General features: G+C 39.8%; 1 protein-coding gene across 6 annotated transcripts in view; it reads right to left on the minus strand.

Moving 5' to 3' along the window:
* Window positions 1–19,225, minus strand: part of dnah5 (dynein, axonemal, heavy chain 5) — a 109,552-nt gene that overhangs the window by 55,176 nt on the left and 35,151 nt on the right. For all 6 annotated transcript variants that reach the window (XM_044207868.1, XM_044207866.1, XM_044207869.1 and 3 more), the window contains 22 exons: window positions 18,969–19,125; window positions 18,443–18,655; window positions 17,853–18,077; window positions 16,708–16,880; window positions 14,943–15,013; window positions 14,138–14,245; window positions 13,749–13,936; window positions 12,490–12,684; window positions 12,195–12,329; window positions 11,809–11,916; window positions 11,097–11,250; window positions 10,676–10,822; window positions 8,172–8,413; window positions 7,658–7,834; window positions 7,022–7,226; window positions 6,623–6,765; window positions 3,530–3,664; window positions 3,093–3,215; window positions 2,581–2,794; window positions 1,994–2,217; window positions 757–955; window positions 466–638 (listed from right to left, as the gene is read on the minus strand). In XM_044207868.1, the coding sequence (XP_044063803.1) occupies window positions 466–638; window positions 757–955; window positions 1,994–2,217; window positions 2,581–2,794; window positions 3,093–3,215; window positions 3,530–3,664; window positions 6,623–6,765; window positions 7,022–7,226; window positions 7,658–7,834; window positions 8,172–8,413; window positions 10,676–10,822; window positions 11,097–11,250; window positions 11,809–11,916; window positions 12,195–12,329; window positions 12,490–12,684; window positions 13,749–13,936; window positions 14,138–14,245; window positions 14,943–15,013; window positions 16,708–16,880; window positions 17,853–18,077; window positions 18,443–18,655; window positions 18,969–19,125 (3,709 nt within the window). The remainder of the gene's footprint in view (window positions 1–465; window positions 639–756; window positions 956–1,993; window positions 2,218–2,580; window positions 2,795–3,092; window positions 3,216–3,529; window positions 3,665–6,622; window positions 6,766–7,021; window positions 7,227–7,657; window positions 7,835–8,171; window positions 8,414–10,675; window positions 10,823–11,096; window positions 11,251–11,808; window positions 11,917–12,194; window positions 12,330–12,489; window positions 12,685–13,748; window positions 13,937–14,137; window positions 14,246–14,942; window positions 15,014–16,707; window positions 16,881–17,852; window positions 18,078–18,442; window positions 18,656–18,968; window positions 19,126–19,225) is intronic.

Consider the following 19,225-nt stretch of genomic DNA (forward strand, 5'->3'; position numbering starts at 1 on the left):
ACACAAAACCAAACATACACACAAAACCTGGATTAATAAAAGGAGCGTAAATGTGTGACAAGTTGGGAATGAGAAGAGGAGGCAAAAAAATTAATAAAACAAGCAAGAGAAACACGTGCAAGCAAACAAGTGTTTAAAAGCTCCTCAAATTACATTTTACTAAAGTAAAACTGGCAGAATATTTTTGGGCTTGAAGGCTGTCTGAGCACATCTGAGGGCTTTCAAATGCAAAAAGGGACAAGACTCAAGAATCAAGAGACAAGACTCCAAGGGGATGCCCATGCCTCAAAACTGTCTCTGAGTTTGTTTAGAGTTTGGCTATATACTTACCCTTTCACAACACTTTTTATTCTATTATGTAATGTAAAAAAACTTGTGATATTTATTCTTGCTAATATTCCCATTTTTTTTTAATTTAATCACACTAGTGTGGCTAAATGATTAAAAAAAATATCTTTAGAGTACCTTGACCAGATGTATCATAGCATCCTGAAAGAAGACCATGTCCATGTCAGTACCCCTGATGCTCTCATTGTAATGGCTCAGGAACATGTTCAGACGGTCCTTTAAACTCTCAAACGATTCAATAGGCTCGTACACCTTGGGCAAATCAAAGTCTGACTCTTCTGGCTCTTCCCCTGTGAGAAAATCACATTTTACATTAAAATGATTACAATACAAAAGCAACTTTCCTGTAATTTCAAGAACAACACTGTTGAAATGTTCCAGTGCTTTGTCTTTTTGATTGATCGGTACCTGTAGCCTCAGGTGCGTCTCGTAGAAAGTCGACAAAGTATCTGTCTAGTCCATAGTCCACTGTGTTCTTTTGCTCCTCGCCAAGCTCCTCCTCTACCAGCTTTGCCAAAGCCTGGTCAAACCACTCTACGTCCTCAGCCATGGTAAATCTGTCAGCTATCACACGTTTGCACTCATGCCTCCACAATGCCAGCAGCACCTGGAAATCATGTTTTTGTATTATTGCTCTCATTCAAATACAAGGTACAAGGTACAGTCAAAAAGCTTTTGCTGGGGAAATTCTCTCATCAGTCTGTCAGCCAAAACAAGCAGGGCAGGTGAGTGCTGCTACTGAATTAGCCAATTCAGCTCTATTGCATACAAAGACACAGAGAGCAAAGCCATTATTACTACTGATTAGGAGGAACTGTTTTATTCCTTAATGGAATCATTGTATGAGTTTGATGACTACGTAAAAAAGATTCACATGAGAAAACAAAAGCATTGAGCAGAAACACTCTGGATCATTTGCTTACGCTGAAATCCATCAAGCGAGACATTGATTAGATGTATTGACTGTAGGAATTTTTCATAATCAGAAACCTCATCATGAAATAAAAATCCTGGGAAAGTTTATTTATCTTCTATACTCTTGTATTTCAGTTCGAGTGGTTTAGTTTATTCTAGTCTTGCCTGGTGTAGTCTAAGTCTTCTGAGTTGAGTTGGCAGCCTCAGCTGGGATGTTGAGCATGGTTGCCTAGACTCTGAGCAGCCTGAGCTGGAAGATATTTCATTGTATTCAATTATTCAGTGAGGCCACAAACTAACAGGGAGTTGGCCACCTCAGCAAGAATTGAGTTTGCAATGAATTGCAATAGAATTTTCTATTCTCCCCTTCCAATAAACTCTTCTGTCCCTCTCCAATACTGTAAATATATCTTAATGTATCAGGTAGTCATAAAGTACTCTGCACCACACTACACTATGTTACTTCTCTCTCTGGTTAGATGCACACAAGAAACAAGACTACTGAGAGAAATCATGTTAAAGCACTGCGTTAACCTGGTTACTGTAAAACCTGCATTTACATGCAGTCGTGTGAATTTGAACAAAGGCTAGCATATTTTGAGTGTATTAGTTATATAAGATATTTTTGCAATTTTAACGAGTAGAAATCTAGCCATGTTAACCATCCTTAATTGCATGACATTTTAGAGATCAAAAACACCCTGTTAAGTGCACACTTAAATCTTCTGACCTGGACAGAGTTGACCACCTCAGCATTGGTATTGAGCATGCCTTGCCAGACCCTGGACAGATCCCTCAGGTTGAAGATGTAGTGGAACTTAGCAGGAGTTGGAAGCATCTTGACCTTGGTCAACTGCCAGAGACGGCGGGTCAGAGACACCAAGCGATGTACAGTGCTCTGAACCTCATTGGCGAATCCGCGACGTGCACAGAAGTGGCCCTCACCAATCACACCTATATTATAGGGTAGATGTTAGAGGTAGTTGTCAAATTGAATTGTTGGAAAGTGACCAAAGCACATCACGCAGTGCATACTGTATGGGTCATGGATTTAAATTGTGAGTTAACATTTATCAATTCATTACTATAGCAACAAATACTAGCATACAAGGAAGTACAATTAATGACTTAAATTGCAAGGAAAATATACTTTTCATTATTAGTGTCCTTTTCTCACTTCAGTATTAGTGGTATTTTAATTAGTTGGCACTGTAGTATCATCAATGTCAGTGTTGATAACACATTCCTTAACAATAATCAAATGTTTTGATTCAATACATACATCAATACGGATTCAACTGCACTCTTTTTACTCACCAAATATCTTGTCAATGGAAGCATTGGAGGGCAGGGTACAGTTAAAGATGGAGAACTGCCTTTTCAGTCTCTGTGGGACGTCATTACGGCCTCCTCCTGGATGGATCATAGCTGCCAGAAACTGAATGTCCACAATATTGGTGAACTCTCCCGGTTTCTCCAGATTGAAGAACCCATTTTGCTCCATCAGCTGCCTGACAATCTCATTAGTCACCTATATGATTAAGGGCAAAAAAGTAAGCTTAAATCAAGAAGAGGTTTATTTGTTATTAGTTCATGCTAGCATTCTTCTTTGCTGTTATCATCAGTTCATTTAACTGTACCATCTAATTCAGAAATGTGCAAAATGAAGTTGTCTAAAATCTAATAAATTATAAATGACTTGAAATTAAATAATATTTCATGGGAATTGAGAACAAAAGGACACAACTTGAAATGTATCATTAATTTAGGTAGATAATGAAAGGATATTTTTAGTATTTCAATTAACTGATGTTAAAATGATCCTTAACCTGGTCTCCCCATTCGTTGATGACAGGCATGTTGATATCATCAATAAAAATGGACATTTTCTTCCCAGCAGGCGGTCCATAAGTGGTCCCCATCCTCTTATCCACATAGCTCTCTACTGTCCTCTAAAAGAGAAACAGGGAGCAAAGATCAAAATAAGACAACATATATGGTGACGAAAAAGACAGCAAAAAGACATAATCCATAGTAACAGCTTGATCAATGTGCATCTTAGCCATGGACAAGGAAAAGTCAGCGGTCCTTCCTCCAGCCTGCACATTATTAATCAGACCAGACATCCATCAATATTACAAAGTTCATGATAATCTATGACGAATGAGCACAGATGTAGAGCATCCATCTTCAGATGAAACTAAAGAATGGGACAGCAAGCTGTTAAACGTAAACTAAGGAAAGTAAACAAATGGTTCTGCTTTACCTGGAACATGAGTGGTGTGGTAGCAGAAGAGAAGTTGAGACTCTTGCCCATGTGGGTCTCAGGATCATACTTTGACATGTAGCCCTTGATGATAACAGTCTTGGCTGTTCCTTGCTCTCCAATCAGCAAAACAGCCTAGGAAAATGTGTGTTTTTTCAGGGTAAAGTTTAATGTAAGACAAAACTTTATATGCACAGATAATGTAAGTTCCATGCAATGTGATATATTAACATAACAAGCAGCTTTGGTCAACAGTTTAAATCTCAAGCTCAGCAGAATAATTAACTGCCATTTCAGGTTGCAATTTATTAGTTATGTCCTGATCTCCAATTTTACTGAGCACCTTCCAACCATTAAAACAAAATATTTCATGGCTGTGGAATAACAAAGGACATACAGTATGCACTCAAAAGTCAATACAGACACCTCAAGAAAGCAGATAAAACAGAGAGAAACAGGATAAGAAATAAACAATTGTCAGCCCTATTGCACTTCTTTGTTTGAAAAGAGTACAACAGCTTGCTTAAGATAGCTTAAGATAACAGTTTACTTCACTGTCACATCTGTCTTAATTATTAATTATGACAACCACAAATTATTGTTTTATTTTTTACAGATCCATTTGCTAAAACAATGCGTTAGTCTATGACACAGGCTTCTGTTTAGCTACAAGTTAAAATCTCATCAAGAAAGATGAGTAAGAGCTGACAAATGCAATAGTACAGTCTTTTATATGTAGAGCTTCAATCTAAGACCACAGTTTGGTGGTGGAAGCTGTTGGGACCACTGGCACTTCACCATTTGAATTCAATCATTTGTGGGACTTTAACTTAACTTTTATTAGGAGACCGCATGCTCTTTTGTTCTGTAAATAAAGGAGAGCCATCGAACTCCCACAATCCCCGAAGGTGTCAACTCCCCCCATTGACCCAGCTTCCAGCTACCACTGGTCAGTCTGACCTATGACCCGTGATGTCACAAGGTCAATACAAGGGTCAACGGCCATTGTTCTCTCTCTCTCTCTGTTCTCCAGGAACTCTTCTAAAGCAGCAGACAGCTGCGCAAGGGCCTGTGTAAGATTTCTGCAACAATAGTTAGCGCCAACGGCTACTACACAAAGTCTGGCAGCTAACTTTAAGAAGTAACTGTAAGGAGAACAACAGACAAAGCAACCGGTTCCTCCATCTGCACAGACGGACCACATAGCAAGGACTTTCTTCAATCGGAACTAACATTCTTCCCTGCCTGGCTACTTCAACAGAACCGCCAGATAATAACAGCAACTTCAAAGCAACCTTTCTTCCTTTGCGGACTGGTAACGTAATCGCTGAGCCTGTAACTGGGCATTACATAGCTTAACAATGTACTTGGCTATGCACAGGACTGTGTTACTTTTGTGAATGTATCTGTATTTATTTGGTTGATTGAGTTTTATTGTTGAGATGTGTTTTCACAGTTGCATGCAACTATCATTGTTTTCTAACCTGGCACTGTTTCCCCTACACAGTTCACACATACACTCCAGTTTGACCTTTAACAGAGCCACACTCGTATACCATAACATATATGGCCTTGCCGCCATTTTGAATTTCCTTTCTTTGTCTAACCATGCGGCCACTGCTCAGCTGCCATTATGAATAAGATTTCCTTTGTTTGATGCTATTTTGGATCTCTCTCTCTCATACTCACTCACACACACACAAACACACACATACACACTTCTGTAGTTTAGTGCATTTAGAGTTAGACTTCATATTGTGTATTTTTGCTTTCATTATCTTTTAATAAATGCTTGTATATAATTATGCTAGTTTCTTTAATGTTGCACAAGAGTGAATCATTTGCCAACCTCTTCTATGCTGAACTCCAAATCCTTCAACCTACTAACTATTAATGGTAATTTTGGTTATAGTTATTCATTGAATTATTAATCAGAGTTCCAAATTGATAGTTTAGTGTATTTTATGAGACTGAATCAATCAATTAGCTATCCTTTCACTTGTTTAAGGGTGGTGCCCCAGAGGACTTAATTAGTTATTATTTATGATTATCTTTGATAATTCTATTAGCCATAATTAACTGATTGTACCTATACAGTTTCGTGTCCCTTTAACCATTGTAAATCCCAACAGAGCATTACATGTTATCACATGAGCAAATGGTTGTTAATGGTAAAGCCTGTGGTTGGTAACAGACAAACCAGATGGAGCTAATTAAAAATAATGCTGCATGAGCTGCACGGGTTGTCTGTGTACCATTCATGTAAGCTATTGATATCATGGACCTTTTTTCATGGACCTTTTTTTACAGCTTAACATAATGAAATAACTTTTTTTTCAGATCAGTATATTTTTGTTCACCAGCTAGATCCATCAGCCTCTGGGAAAAAAAGCAAATCAAATTTACCCAGTAAAAGTAGATGGAATTTTGAAGGGGCTTCAAAAACTAATGAAAGTAAATGAAATCTCACCCTCACACAAACCACCTCTTTACAAACACACCAATATACAGAAGCTCCCCACTCTCCTCTCGTGGCATTATGAATCTGAATGACTCTTACACACATGCATACACCCAAATACACACACAGGCGCTATGATGAATGCCACATGGTGGAGAATTTGAACGTCTTTTACGTAAAGTATCGACCACAGCATTTTAATCAGTTTTTTTACTAGAGCTGTGCTGCATTCAGCCATGTTGCCATGTTATCGATCTGAAGCGTATGCGTGAGTGTGTCTACTTAGCTGTATCCAGGAATAAATGAAGTTTTATACACTGAATAGATTAAATGGGCACTACCCTCTCTAAAACCCTTATCATAAGCCTTAAGGAGCTATGAAGAGGGAAGTGTTTATACTAAATGTTCACAGCTCCTTTTTAGGTCATGTGTCACTTGAAACATGAGTCAACGTTACAGTCGATAAAAACATACGTCATTTTAACACATCAAGCAGAAACACGAGACACATTTGTTTTATACTCTGACTTTTTAAGAATGTGGCCTTTAATTTCCAACTGGCAGTACACAGGCAGTGTACATCGGCAGTAAATAGATATACAATACTTTTGTGTTTTTTTAGCAACCCTCACCTTGCCCTGCTTTGCAATGGTCTGAATTAGGAAGTCTGTTCTAACATTGTCCACATTGGGGACCAAGATGGAGCTGTACTCTGGGGTGAATTCAGATGGATAAATGTACTCCTCCACTCTGGTGCTCCAGTGGACCCACTGACCTGGAAGAATAATAAATGTGCATGCATTAAAAAGAAACTGTGGTGTAAAGATTAGCACAAAATATGACAGTGGCACTTCCAAATTGTCTTTCAATTGAAGAAATATGTCCATATTTTCCAGTATGATTTGATCAACATACACCTGCTGCCAAAATAAAGTATGAGGCATAATGCTTCTGCTTGTCAAGGAACAGCTTCGATATTCCCTGGCATCTAATCTACAGGTAATAACATCTGTTTAGCAATGCATGCATACCATCTGCTGTGACATGGTAGTCAAACATGGTGTCGTCACTGTCAAGAGGAATGTCTGGCAAGTTTAGACAGATACTGTCGTTCCCTCTGAGCCAGATCTCCATCTTTCTCCGGTCATCCAGTTCAAGTAAGGCTCCAGTGCTCCACATTAGGGCAAAGACATACAGCCGTTCCAAGTGCTCTCTGGATAACTCACCACCCTGTTCCTGTAGAGTGACACCTATTTTAGATCAAGGACTTTGTTCAAACAACCAAACTTAAAGGGGGTTGGCTTCTTTCTAATAAGTAATGTTTCAATCTGTGTGATTGAAAACTGGGCAAAAAAGGTTAAGTTTTTTCTTTCTTTCACTTATCTATGCTGTACTGAGCTTATATCTGTTTAAGTTTCACAACCAGAAGTAATACAAGTATTTGATGGATTACAGATCTACTAATGTGAATCCATTAGTTTCCAACTGTTTGGGGCTTTTCTTAGAACAGCAAATGATTCAAAATGCCTCCTATCTATATGAATTTCCCCTTTTACACTGGCAGTCATTTTGTTTTGGCAGTATGAATTAACCTCCTAATATACAGTAAGTGATGTCTGAGTGCAGTCTGTCCCATGGATGGGAATTCAGAACAGTTGTAACCTTACCTTTGGTGGTATAAGTCCCTGCAGCATGTTGATGCACTGCATGATGACAAAAGCCTCTAGCATGTCCATCTTGAACTCTAAGGATTGCACACTGAAGCGGTAGAGCTCAGAGAAGGAGGAAGAGAAGAGTTCCCTCAGCACCTCTGCTTCCTGGAGGGAGCGTTTCTTCAACCAGCCCTGAGAACAACCATGTTGGAAAGCATGTGTGTTACTATCAACTAGCAACTGTGAGTTTTAATGTCATTGGCTGCGAATTAACTGCATATTAAACAGTTGATTTTGATATTTATTGCATTTTTCTTTTGCTGTGATATGTTTAAAAACGTAACATAAAATGCAGTTAATGCAAATTTTGCCAATTTTATATTGTGGTGAATTATTAAAAACAAAAAACTGAACAGTTGACGTAGCAGCACGCTTGGCCCATCGCCGCAGTGCCCACTTTGGGAAACACTGATCTAGATGTTATTTAGCAGTTACATACTGTTAAATATTTTTCATTTAGTCGATTCACCTCCAGTATAGGGCTCCAGTTGAGCACAGAGGAGCTCATGAACACCATGCCATTGCGTGAGACGGTGGCTGGAGAGGCGTTGTCGATGTTATGTGGCTCAAAAACCACTTTACAGTTGGGAGCCATAGGTATACGGTCTCCATTTGCCAGTGTAAGAGTTCTGTTGTCGTCCAAAACTGAATTTAGGTTCTCAATCCAGATGGCATCAACTGGTCCATCCAGGACTATCCAGATGTGCTCTCCTGAGAGAGAAAACAGTGTTTCTGTTTGTTTGCATGGATATGAATATGAAATTATGCATGACCTAGTGCTTTCACCCATAACTTGCTAGTCGGCAGGATAAAAAGGCCTCTGAATATGCATTTAGTGCATAGCAAAGGTGGCACCACAACTTTTACTAAAATAGATAGTGTAGGTGAACTGCTGTGTCAAAATGTTGCCTTGCTCATATGTTCTGGCTCTACAATATAAAAACAACCTCATGAGTTATCAGTTTGCAAGAAACACCAGAACTGAAATTCATCAGTAATCGTTTTTTTATTGAAATAAAGATTTGAAAAACTTCCAGATCCAGAAACAAACACAAGACAGTCTACTTTGGCTGTCAGGGAAAATCCTACAGTATAGCTGCCGATCATTAATGAATGCCGTTCATGATGCTGTGAGATAAGTATGTTCGTTTGGTCCGATGCAGATGTTTAATGTTGCTCTGTGACCACTGTCCTAAATTCTCTGGTCATTAACCAAAAGACTCACAGTTTGGACAGTCAAAATAATGAATTACTCATATGACTGCTTTCATGCACGTCAGCCACATTTCTTCACACAAGTCATTCAAATAGATCAGGCTTCAGATGCTGTTGCTGCATCTGTTGAATCATAAAATAAGTACAGCTTATTTTAAGGCATTTCTTTTCCTGCCCTATCACAATTCAGCATCAGCTACTTTTCTGTACCGGAGTCACGTCTGCTCAAAGAAACAAGCAGCACAACTTGAACGGTATGAACAGCAAGCGGCTGTTGCCTACAAAGGCAATCCACAAATATAATATCCTGCTCAAAGATATGACAGAACATACTGTATATATCAGATGCATATTTTGACACATAAAAGCAAACAAACGTAATGTATATTCATACCAATACACACATACATTTTTAATGAAGTGTGTAGGGTTTAGGCCTGAGTAGAAAGATAAAACAGCTGTTAGTGCGGTTTTGAACTATGGTTGCAAAGATGTCCCAAGATATTTAAACTTCTCTGCAACGTAATAACATACTGGTTTTCCCATAGACAAAAAGAAAAGAAAACCCCAGATTACCAGTAGTATTAATGAATCATTTGAGGAATCATTTCTTAACGCAGCAGGGATCCCTCTCATCTTTTCTGTCTTCCTCTTATGTTAACTTAAGCTGGGCTCACACTAAAGGAGTTTTGGGCTGATTTATCCCTGATTCACCCCTCCCAACAATTGGAGGAGAAATCTGGTCTGGCACCGTGGTCGGTACCGATGTCTGGCCCAGATTATCTGGTAAGGTGAGAGGTTTACAAATTCAGTCCTAAGCCTCCCAACCTGCTCACAGACTCATCAGGGCTGCCCCGATACAATCAAACATTTGATATTTAGGATTTAAAATCTGGATGATTACGTCAGTACTTTCCGAGCGGGACCGCAATAGCCAATGAGAGAGACAAGTCTACAAGGAAATGGTGACGCTAACTGTGTTGCAACAATAAACATTCTAGCCCTTGAGGTTAAAGTTAGCTAGTATACTAACTACTGTTGACATATATTAAAGCTAACAAAGTTCTCTCTGAAGACTTAACAACCCGTGTTGACCGCGTCTCGCCAACCATTTCCTTACCCAGACTCTTGCTTCTGCTTTTGTTTCTTCTCACTGCAAATCATTAACGTTACCAAAGCAAGTTGTTGCACCACCTCGTCTCCTTTTTTCGTTCTTGTTTGCTTCCCTATGAGATCACGTGAGGTGGTGTATTGGTCCCTTTGGCACGATAATCTTAATAATATCCTGTAGTGTGTGATACGCCATTGTTTTCAAATCTTGTAGTGTGAGCATGTTTGAAATTAGAGAGAGGAACATCTGTGAAGGTTCTCCTTATGTTCGTGATCCAACCCGATTTTAAAATCAGTTAGGATTTTAAAACTCCTCTAGTGTGACCCCAGCTTTACAAGAGAGGACGTTGTTAGAAAACCATGCTCCCTTTTTTTGCCAATTAAACAGTTATTACAGCTTGTGCTATGCTTCCTATAGACCACACCTGTGGTATTTGAAGATATTCAGGTTAATCCCAAAGCATACCTAATAGGTACTTTTCAGTATTAGGTTTTAGCAGATAAAATGCTCACCAAACATCTGTAAAGATTAAATATTCTCTAATTTACACAAAATATGATTTCATTTGAGTTAGAACTTTTTAAACTTTATCAATATCAGCTCATCTCCAAGTGTGAAATCAATGTTGAGTAAGCAACTTTTCTGACCTTTCTTTGCTCTCAGTGTTTTCCTCCAAAGTGTAGAGAAGATGCCGTCAGTCCAGTCGTTAGTGGCCACATCCAGTCGACCAAACATCTGAGGTGCTGTGATGGCTTTGGGGTTCATGCGCATCTCTTTGTGAGGCTGACCACACTCTGAGAGAGAAGACATTGACGGAGACATAAACTCCTACATTTGTAAGGTAAGCATATCTAACACACCAAAGTTATTAAAACAAAAATATGCACACAATAAACAACAAAGTGAACAATGATTTGTGAGGTGTCACTTTAAGTTTAAAAGGGGAGAAATGATGATTCACTCTTTGTCTGTCTTTGTCTCTCACACACAGACGCACAAATTTCAACATCAGCCAAGTTTGTGTGTCTTTTCCTGAACATACATCCCAAAACATGCATGAAATCCTACCTGTCATAGCTCTCATAAGTGTGTGTATACATGTTGTCTTTCCGGCCCCACTGGGCCCTAGGGCCATCATGCCATGTCGGACCCTCTGAGTCTCAAACAGCTGGATGACCTTCAGCTTCCATGGAGGGTGACTGATCAGACCTGCGTCCTCAACCTGAAGGAGCACAATTATAGTATACACATCTGCAGTTCTACTATATTTACCATACTGAGCATATAAGTATACAAAGTACTATGACATGTCCTGGGTGATACAGGACAGTATATTGTACTATACTGACAGAATCACATACAGGTTTCACATACATTTAAAGAAGATACATGCAGAGATATAATGGCAAGCGTACATTACTGCAGGGATGAAGGCACATAATGCACCAAAGACACATATTACAAAGCTGTAATTTAAAGACATTTTACTGTATCTCTTACTTTCTATTTTCTCTGCACTGTGTTTGCCACAGTTACTTAGATTATGTCCTTGACAAATGGTAAATGACACCATTTGTATCCCTTTGTGCTACATCTTGAGGCGTTTCAAAATGACATGACAGATACAGCGGTTTCACTGTCCATTAGTCTTTTGCCTAATTCTTCTTCATTCTCTCTCTCTCCCTCTATTCCTCCATCTCTCTATTCTACTGTATCTCTCTGCCATTTCACTCTCCTTGCAAACATACAGCAGAGAAACTCTTCCCTCACGGCCTCCTACCTGTCTGTCGATAGCAGCCTCTAGCTCAGGGTAGCCGGCTTTATCAAGTTGGATGCCTGGAAAGAGGTCCTCAATCAAGCTCAGGAAGAGCGGCTCATCCTCATCGATCTAACAAATACACATATGCATACACATAGATGCAAGTTAGCAAAAAAGTGTGTTTTCAATCAAAAAATAAATCATTTACTCTTTTTTTATTATCTCTGATTACTGTTTTTACAGATTTTTATTCATTAAATGAATAGTGTATTCTTTTTTATTCAAATATTCTGCTCATGACAATGTATCAAAACAAATCTTAATTGTTCTATTCTTCAATTTTCGTTTTGCAATTTTAAGATTATCTATCAGATGATTTAGTGTAATTTATTCTATTGTAGACTGACCAGTTTAGATAAGTTCATGTCCCTGAGGACCCTCATGACGATGGTGGACTCTGTGTCACTGGGGTTGGCTCGCTTAGCTGCTCCCAGTGTTCGCAGCACTGACAGGATGTTCCGTAGGCCAAAGTCATAGTGAACCTGGACAATCACAAATAGCAGAAAAAAGACAGGCTTTGCTAACTGCTTACCGTCCTAAGTCTGATGATAAACCAGAAAAAAGTATATATTTTGTAATGATGTGAAACAAGAAGAGAAAGTGTCACGTTTTGCACTCAGATCTCAACCTTTTTTTCTCTACCTGTTTGGAGAGTTGCTCCTCACACAGCTTGTAAAGAGTGAAGAACTTGCGGGCCAGCTCTATGTTGTCTATAAACCCACAACTGGCCAGTTTTACCCTAATGATGATCTGACGGTCGGGGACCATCATGGCTACAGAGCGGAAGTTGATCTTCAGGTTCTCAGGAAGCTCCTGGCGACCTGCATAACCTGGGTTCTGATTATACAAGAAAAGAAAAAGATGAAATAATGTTAATAATTATGAGGAAATGTAATGTTGCATATTACATAGAACATTTAGACCTCAGATTATACTCTTACAAACAACACATCAAATAAATACAAAAAGTGGACCACACAAGACAGAAACTCATACAGCAGGTTGATTAATAGATTCACAGGTAAGTGGTTTTCTGCAAGTTGTGCAATTTACAACATATGTGCACACCACCTGCAGAGAGTTAACATTGGAACATCATTAAAGATCAGCAAGCACTATCCTCCAGCTAGTTAAATCCTTAAGTACAGAGCTCAGGCCCTCCTCTCCACAGTCTGCCTTTGATTACAGTCTCTATATACACGTACATGCACACACACACGCGCGCACACACACACACACACACACACACACACACACACACACACACACAGAGTAAAAACAAAAGCAAGAATGATCTCTGACCTCTCGCCCCACATGGGAGAATTATTCCACTGTTCTGTTTAATGACTTGCCTTGGGATAGCAACTGTGCCGAGGAGATAAAGTGATCTAACTATTACTGTTGGAAGAGTATGATAATGAACACTGGCTAATATTATTAATAAAAGGCAGATCCTCGTGTTTAATATCGTACAAACTGGCTTGTAAAATAAGACATGGTCCACGTCGATTCCATTTAGCTACACGCAATTTATTGAATGCTCTCTAAATAACAAGACCAGGTTTTTTAGCTTGGAATAACATGTATATTCATGCTGTCCAGCAACTAAAACTGGAGGTTCTTGTGATGTCCAAGCAGCTCCGTGCACACAGGTGCATGTACTGTACCCAGGTGCATCAGCCAGCTTCTATCTTACCTGTAACGTTCTACAACAGATAACCTAACACTGCACAGCAGTACGTTATGACTAATATTCACTTCCATCAGCTGAGAATGTGGATTTTCTTCAATTTTCAAAAACTGGAATAATACCATGAGAATGGTATCCCTGGCTATATCAGTACAACATGAATAGCAGTTTCTATTAAATTTTGAACTAAAGGCACTGTTGTGTCACTGACCATGGTAAGGAAGATGCCAAACTCAGGGTTCATATCCACATTGTCTCCATCAGTGAAGACAAAGTTTTTGCGACGTTCCTTCTTGCAGGTGAGAACTATCGCGATCTGCTGGGCTGCCACCGACAAAACTGGGAGGTCAATGCGGTTGAACTCATCAAAACAGCCCCACGAACCAGACTGAGCAAGACCTGGAAATCAGACACATGCAACTCCAAAATATTTAATATACCCAATTGTCTCTTCATTGTCTAGTCATGATTCATTTAAAACTACTTGTGGTCCCCATCTCTCATCCCAAGCCCCTTAAGCTGTGCATAAAACTTTTAGCAATTTTAGGGCTTATCCCTGCACTTTTTCATAATAGCACCAATTTGCTTTGTGACTCTTACCTTTGAATATTCTTCCTAAGCCTCTGAAGTCCATCTGGTCAGAACAGTTGAAGACCACAACATACTTTCCTAGACAGCGGCCCATGTCTTTTGTCGTCTCTGTCTTACCTAGAAACAAAAGTCAGACTTGTCACAAGTGCAACTATTCTAATGCTGACAGAAACCAAATTAATTCTCCAACCAAAAAACACCTACTAAAACTCTCTCTCTTGGAACCTGAGTGGTTCCCAAACTTTTTGGACTGTGTTTAAAAATGTGTTAAAATGAAGCACTGTGTTGACTTGTGGCGCATTCATTTCACACTGTTCACACTGTACTCCATACATATGTACATTACTTTGCACTTTACTGCATTTTGCAGTTCTGGTTAGATACTAAACTTTCGTTGTCTCAGTACTTGTACTCCGTGCAATGACAATAAAATTAAATCTAATCTAATCTATTCACAGGCTGCATAAAGTATGTCCATGAGTTCCACCAAAGAGGGATCCTTTAAACTTCTCTGATTGCTCATTTGGATATGCAGACAGATAACTGTCTGAATTATCTCATTGTATGATCCATTAATCATTTCATCACCCTTGAGATTTAATTTGGAACCCCTTGGAGAGGTCCCGACCCCCAGGTTAGGAATCACTGCTGTAATCTAACAAGGGACAAGACCACAGGTAAAGAGATGGAGTCAATGTCAATTTTTGTCACTATTCCCTGTTCCCATCTTGCCAAAGAAAGTCTCCTAATTGGATAAAATCAGTATTTCATAGACACATTGTTCCTAGGTAATATTTTTAGGCCTCAGTCTTACCTGTTCCTGCAGGACCAGCAGGGGCTCCACCCATACTCATACCGAGAGCCTGGGCTAGGGTGATGTAGCACCTGACCAAAAATAGACAGGTTAAATTTCATAGGCATAATAAGGTTAAGAATTTGCTTCCTCATAGAACAGTTTTCATTTCCCCTCATATTCACTTTGTCACACAATAAAACTAATACGATGTGATTCTCCACAGGGAGGTTGGAGGTCAGGCACAGCTAGAAAACGCAGCCCCTGAAGCTGGTGGGGATTCAGTGTCTTGCTAAAGGACACTTCAGCAGAGTGGATGAATGACACAGGGACCTGACCAAGGCCTTCTGGCTAAACATTGTTCTCCCTTTTCACTGCATGGCTGGCCTCAAAAATCATGGTGAAACTGTGCTTGCAACACATTTTGTGTCCTTCAGAGAATGTAAAACAACTGCTATTAAAAAGAATCTCCAAAACTGATTCTTTTCTAATCATCATTGTCCCTTTGCTTCCATGTGTTACCAGTTCTACCTTTACTTTTCAAACCTGATGCTGTGGCAGGATGAAGTTCAGAGAATGTGAAAGAGAAAAGAGTAAAGACAGTGAGTGAAAGGAAAGCAGCAAAGCACATTCTAACCGAAGAGAAGGAATCAGATAGTGTTTCAGGCAGGGAAAGAAGGCAGTGAGAAGATCAGGGCTGTATTGGTGCCTTCGGCCATAAGGCCAGCATGCCACTTCTTTGGAGAGCTGCTGTCTGATGTCTGCTGGTAGCTCCCTCCCTGCTGCCGTCTCTTCTCATCTACTTCTCATTGTCCCTCATCTTTATCTCTGTCTCTTCTCATATTTCTCTCTCTGTGTCTGTTAGTCTGACACTGGCTGTTGGTGCCTACCTCCCTCCGTCTGATTTTCTTCCTCTCTCTCTGTCAGTCATATCTTATGTCAGTGACAGAGGTGATGTGCAAGAGTGCCTACTCCTCCTCTCTAATTTCTTCTCTACCCAATTCCATTGCTCTCTCTCTGTCTCTTCTCCTCAAGTACAGTCATTAGTCAGCCATAGAAACGGTAACCAAGAAATATGAACTGATGTTATAATGAACATTTCTACTACATCACAGAGAAAATAGTTACCATTATGTATCTTGTGCAGTTGTATAATATACCTTGTTGTTGCTGTGAGCAATTGTATCTTTACTTCTGATCTATTAAAAACTCTAAAGACTAGTGTTGTCTGCATCATGACAAAGAACATGTTCCTGAATACCGTTCACTAATTCTGAATGGCTGCTATGTGTATGAGGTGCTGTACATCAAGGCAGTATGGAACTGTTGACTTAGTTACAAACTAAGGTCACATTTTCTGTGTGCAGTTATTTCCAGGTTGTCTTGTCCTTGTTCAAACTGTGCAATTCAAATGGTGGTGTGTTTCCTAAACCTTGAGATGCTTTCATTGTTAATAATAACGCTAGAGAAGTAACTCTTTTGGAAGTGAGGTGCACTTTTGACTAATAGTCCAGACGACTGGGTGGCTGTCCCTAGACTGGTGATGAGGGCATTTCAGATGACAGGGTTTCAGAAGCTGTTAGACGATCTCACAAGCACTTTGTTTGAAGCATACTGAAGCCCTTAGTTTTAACCATTACAACCATGATAAAACATATACACTGTCTGACAGTGTTTAGGTCTGTTGTTGACAGTACTTGCTGGTCAACAAATAGTACATTCCTACCATTTTAATTCTGCCTTTATGAAAGTGTGTATGTGTGTGCTTTCATGGGTGGCTCTCTACCTGTCAGTTAACGGCGTAATGACAAGCCTTTCAGTGCAGCCTAAGAATTCATTCTGGTAGACAAAGCCCACATCCGTGATGTTGATGATCATCTTGTCTGAGTCCTCATTGAAGTAGAAACGACACTGCTTCAGCCACTCAAAGTCATTGGGGCTTTTGACATGGAGCCGGCACTGGAGGGAGAAAGGGTAAGGATAATGGGTGAGGAGGAGGGACAAACAGAAGAGAATAGAAAAGTGAGGGAGAGAAGGGGGAGAAAGAAGATGGCAAGTGAAGAATAGGAAATTAAAGGGCATCATTCAGGAGGTGATGTAAGGTGAGAGATAAAAGCAGGAAGAAATGGGGGGGCAGGATGTATGAGGGGGGGCATGAGGTGACAGGAAGGTTACATTAAAAAGGTGGAAAGTAGGGGAGAGGCAGGTAAGGGGAGGATGAAAGAGAAGAGATCAAGGAGACGGGTAAAATGAGTATATCAAATACAGTGAAAAGAGGCAGCAGAATAAGCATGGTGATGAGTAGAAAGATAAAATACAAAGAGATAAAAATTGTAAGGAGGGAAAAGAGGATAGGATAGAAGAGGGGCAACATTTAGCAGATATAGGACAGGGAAGTGAGGTGAAGAGGAGAGCAAAAAGATGTTTGAGAGATGGAAAAAATGGGTAGGACAAGGGCAAGATTTGCGGGAGAGAGAGAAGACGGGAGGAGAATAAATAAATACAGGTGCAAGAGGATTAAATAATAATGATAAAAAGATATGTCTAAATAAAGTTACTTCACACCTGTGCTATTCACCATGGAGACCAGCCAGGCAATTTACTGTGCCTGGAGGGGAGACTTCAAAGACAGTCCTTTCTCTAGGTCTAAATATCACTTGGCTGCCAATGAAAATGCTTTGAAGACTTTTGACAGATAGAATTGACTCTTTGAAGAAAACACCATTTGGTATTCCGACACCCAAACCCTAGGGTATATGAATATCAAATGTAGTTCTATAAAAGGACAGCTATCTTAAACAGGGGATTCTGATTAGATAAACATGAACAGAAATTGTAAAGAGCTTGTTTGTATGGTCTAATGTACTTCAGTATACTAAGCCATACAAATGGTCAAGTACTACTAAATGTTCACCAGAACAACATACTCACCAAGTCATCAAATATGTCCCTCTGGTGGACATGGATGGTGATGAGGGTCTCGTACTTGGTCCTCTCCACAGCCCCCAGGTCTCTTGTGGTCATGTCAATCAGTGTGTTGAGCAGATCCAGGAAGAGCTGGTTGGTTTTGGCCATAATGCGACGATCATAACGGGCATTGGTCAGAGCCTCCTCAGAGTCCCTTGTCCATATCATCTGAATACCTAGCAAGCCCACCTGGACAAGGATTTTTGGTAATCATATTGTGTGATGGTCAAATGTACTGAAAAACTTTATTTTACTTCCCTGAATACAGAATCAGAGCTGAAAATTACAGGAATTGAGTTAAGAACAAATGCTCTTGGTAAGTTCACAAAATATCTCCAAAATCAAATCAAGTACAAGATTGATGTTTATTACATAGGTCTTCAACAGAAACACAGGCAATAATTTGCGAAATTCATAATGCTGGACTGGTTTATATAATTCCATGCATCCAACATGTTTTCTTCTCAGTACACAGTCCTCTGCCAACAATCACAGAGATTAATGGTACACATGAAATATTAGCAGATTAGTTCTTTGAATCAACTCTGATCTACCTGAGCAGGAAAGGAGTTGAGGAAGTCAATGAGCTGGAAGCCAGAGTCCTGGATGGTCAGGGCAGCCTGCCGGATCACCAGGTGCAAAGACCTCTGGGATTCCTTCAGCAGAGCATTGAGCCAAACCTCTACATTCCCCTCTGCTGTGACAGGACGCTCCAGCTCCACAGTCTCCCCTTCTCGTGATGATACAGCCAGAATACGGTCGTATACCTGAGGAAGATGACATGTAGAATCACAGATTGATTATTCTATTTCACTTGTGAAGTAAGGAAAAAAATATGATGACATATGTATATATTCTCTGCTTCTACACTGTTGTGATTAGTCAATTAAATTTCATGGCCTTCGATTGTATTTTATTCTGTCTGTTGCAATGGTTTTTTCCCCCCAGACCTTCAGTTCTGCACAAAATCTCTTGTCAGCGGGTTTGAAAGATTCCATTGTTCTGTGACACTGACCTGTCAGAAGGCCAAGTGTGTAATACAAACAAAAAAAACACTAAGGAGCTGCATGAAAAATTCACCTTGTCATGGAATCGGACACATTTGATGTTGTCGAAGACGTTGAGAAGGTGGGCCTGGATGGTGTGGGAGTCAGAGGCCTGGCCCAGGATCTCCAGCAGGGCAGGGTCAGAGACAAAGAAGAAACGAGGAAACAGGAGACGCTTCTTCTCCAAATAACTGTTTGACAGCATGATAAAAAAAAAGAAGTTACCTGTAATAGTCTGTCCAAACTAGATACATGAACAATAGTTGGCAGCAAAACACCACAAACAAATCT

This window comes from Siniperca chuatsi, linkage group LG9, assembly GCF_020085105.1.
Source record: "Siniperca chuatsi isolate FFG_IHB_CAS linkage group LG9, ASM2008510v1, whole genome shotgun sequence".
NCBI classification, from domain to species: domain Eukaryota; kingdom Metazoa; phylum Chordata; class Actinopteri; order Centrarchiformes; family Sinipercidae; genus Siniperca; species Siniperca chuatsi.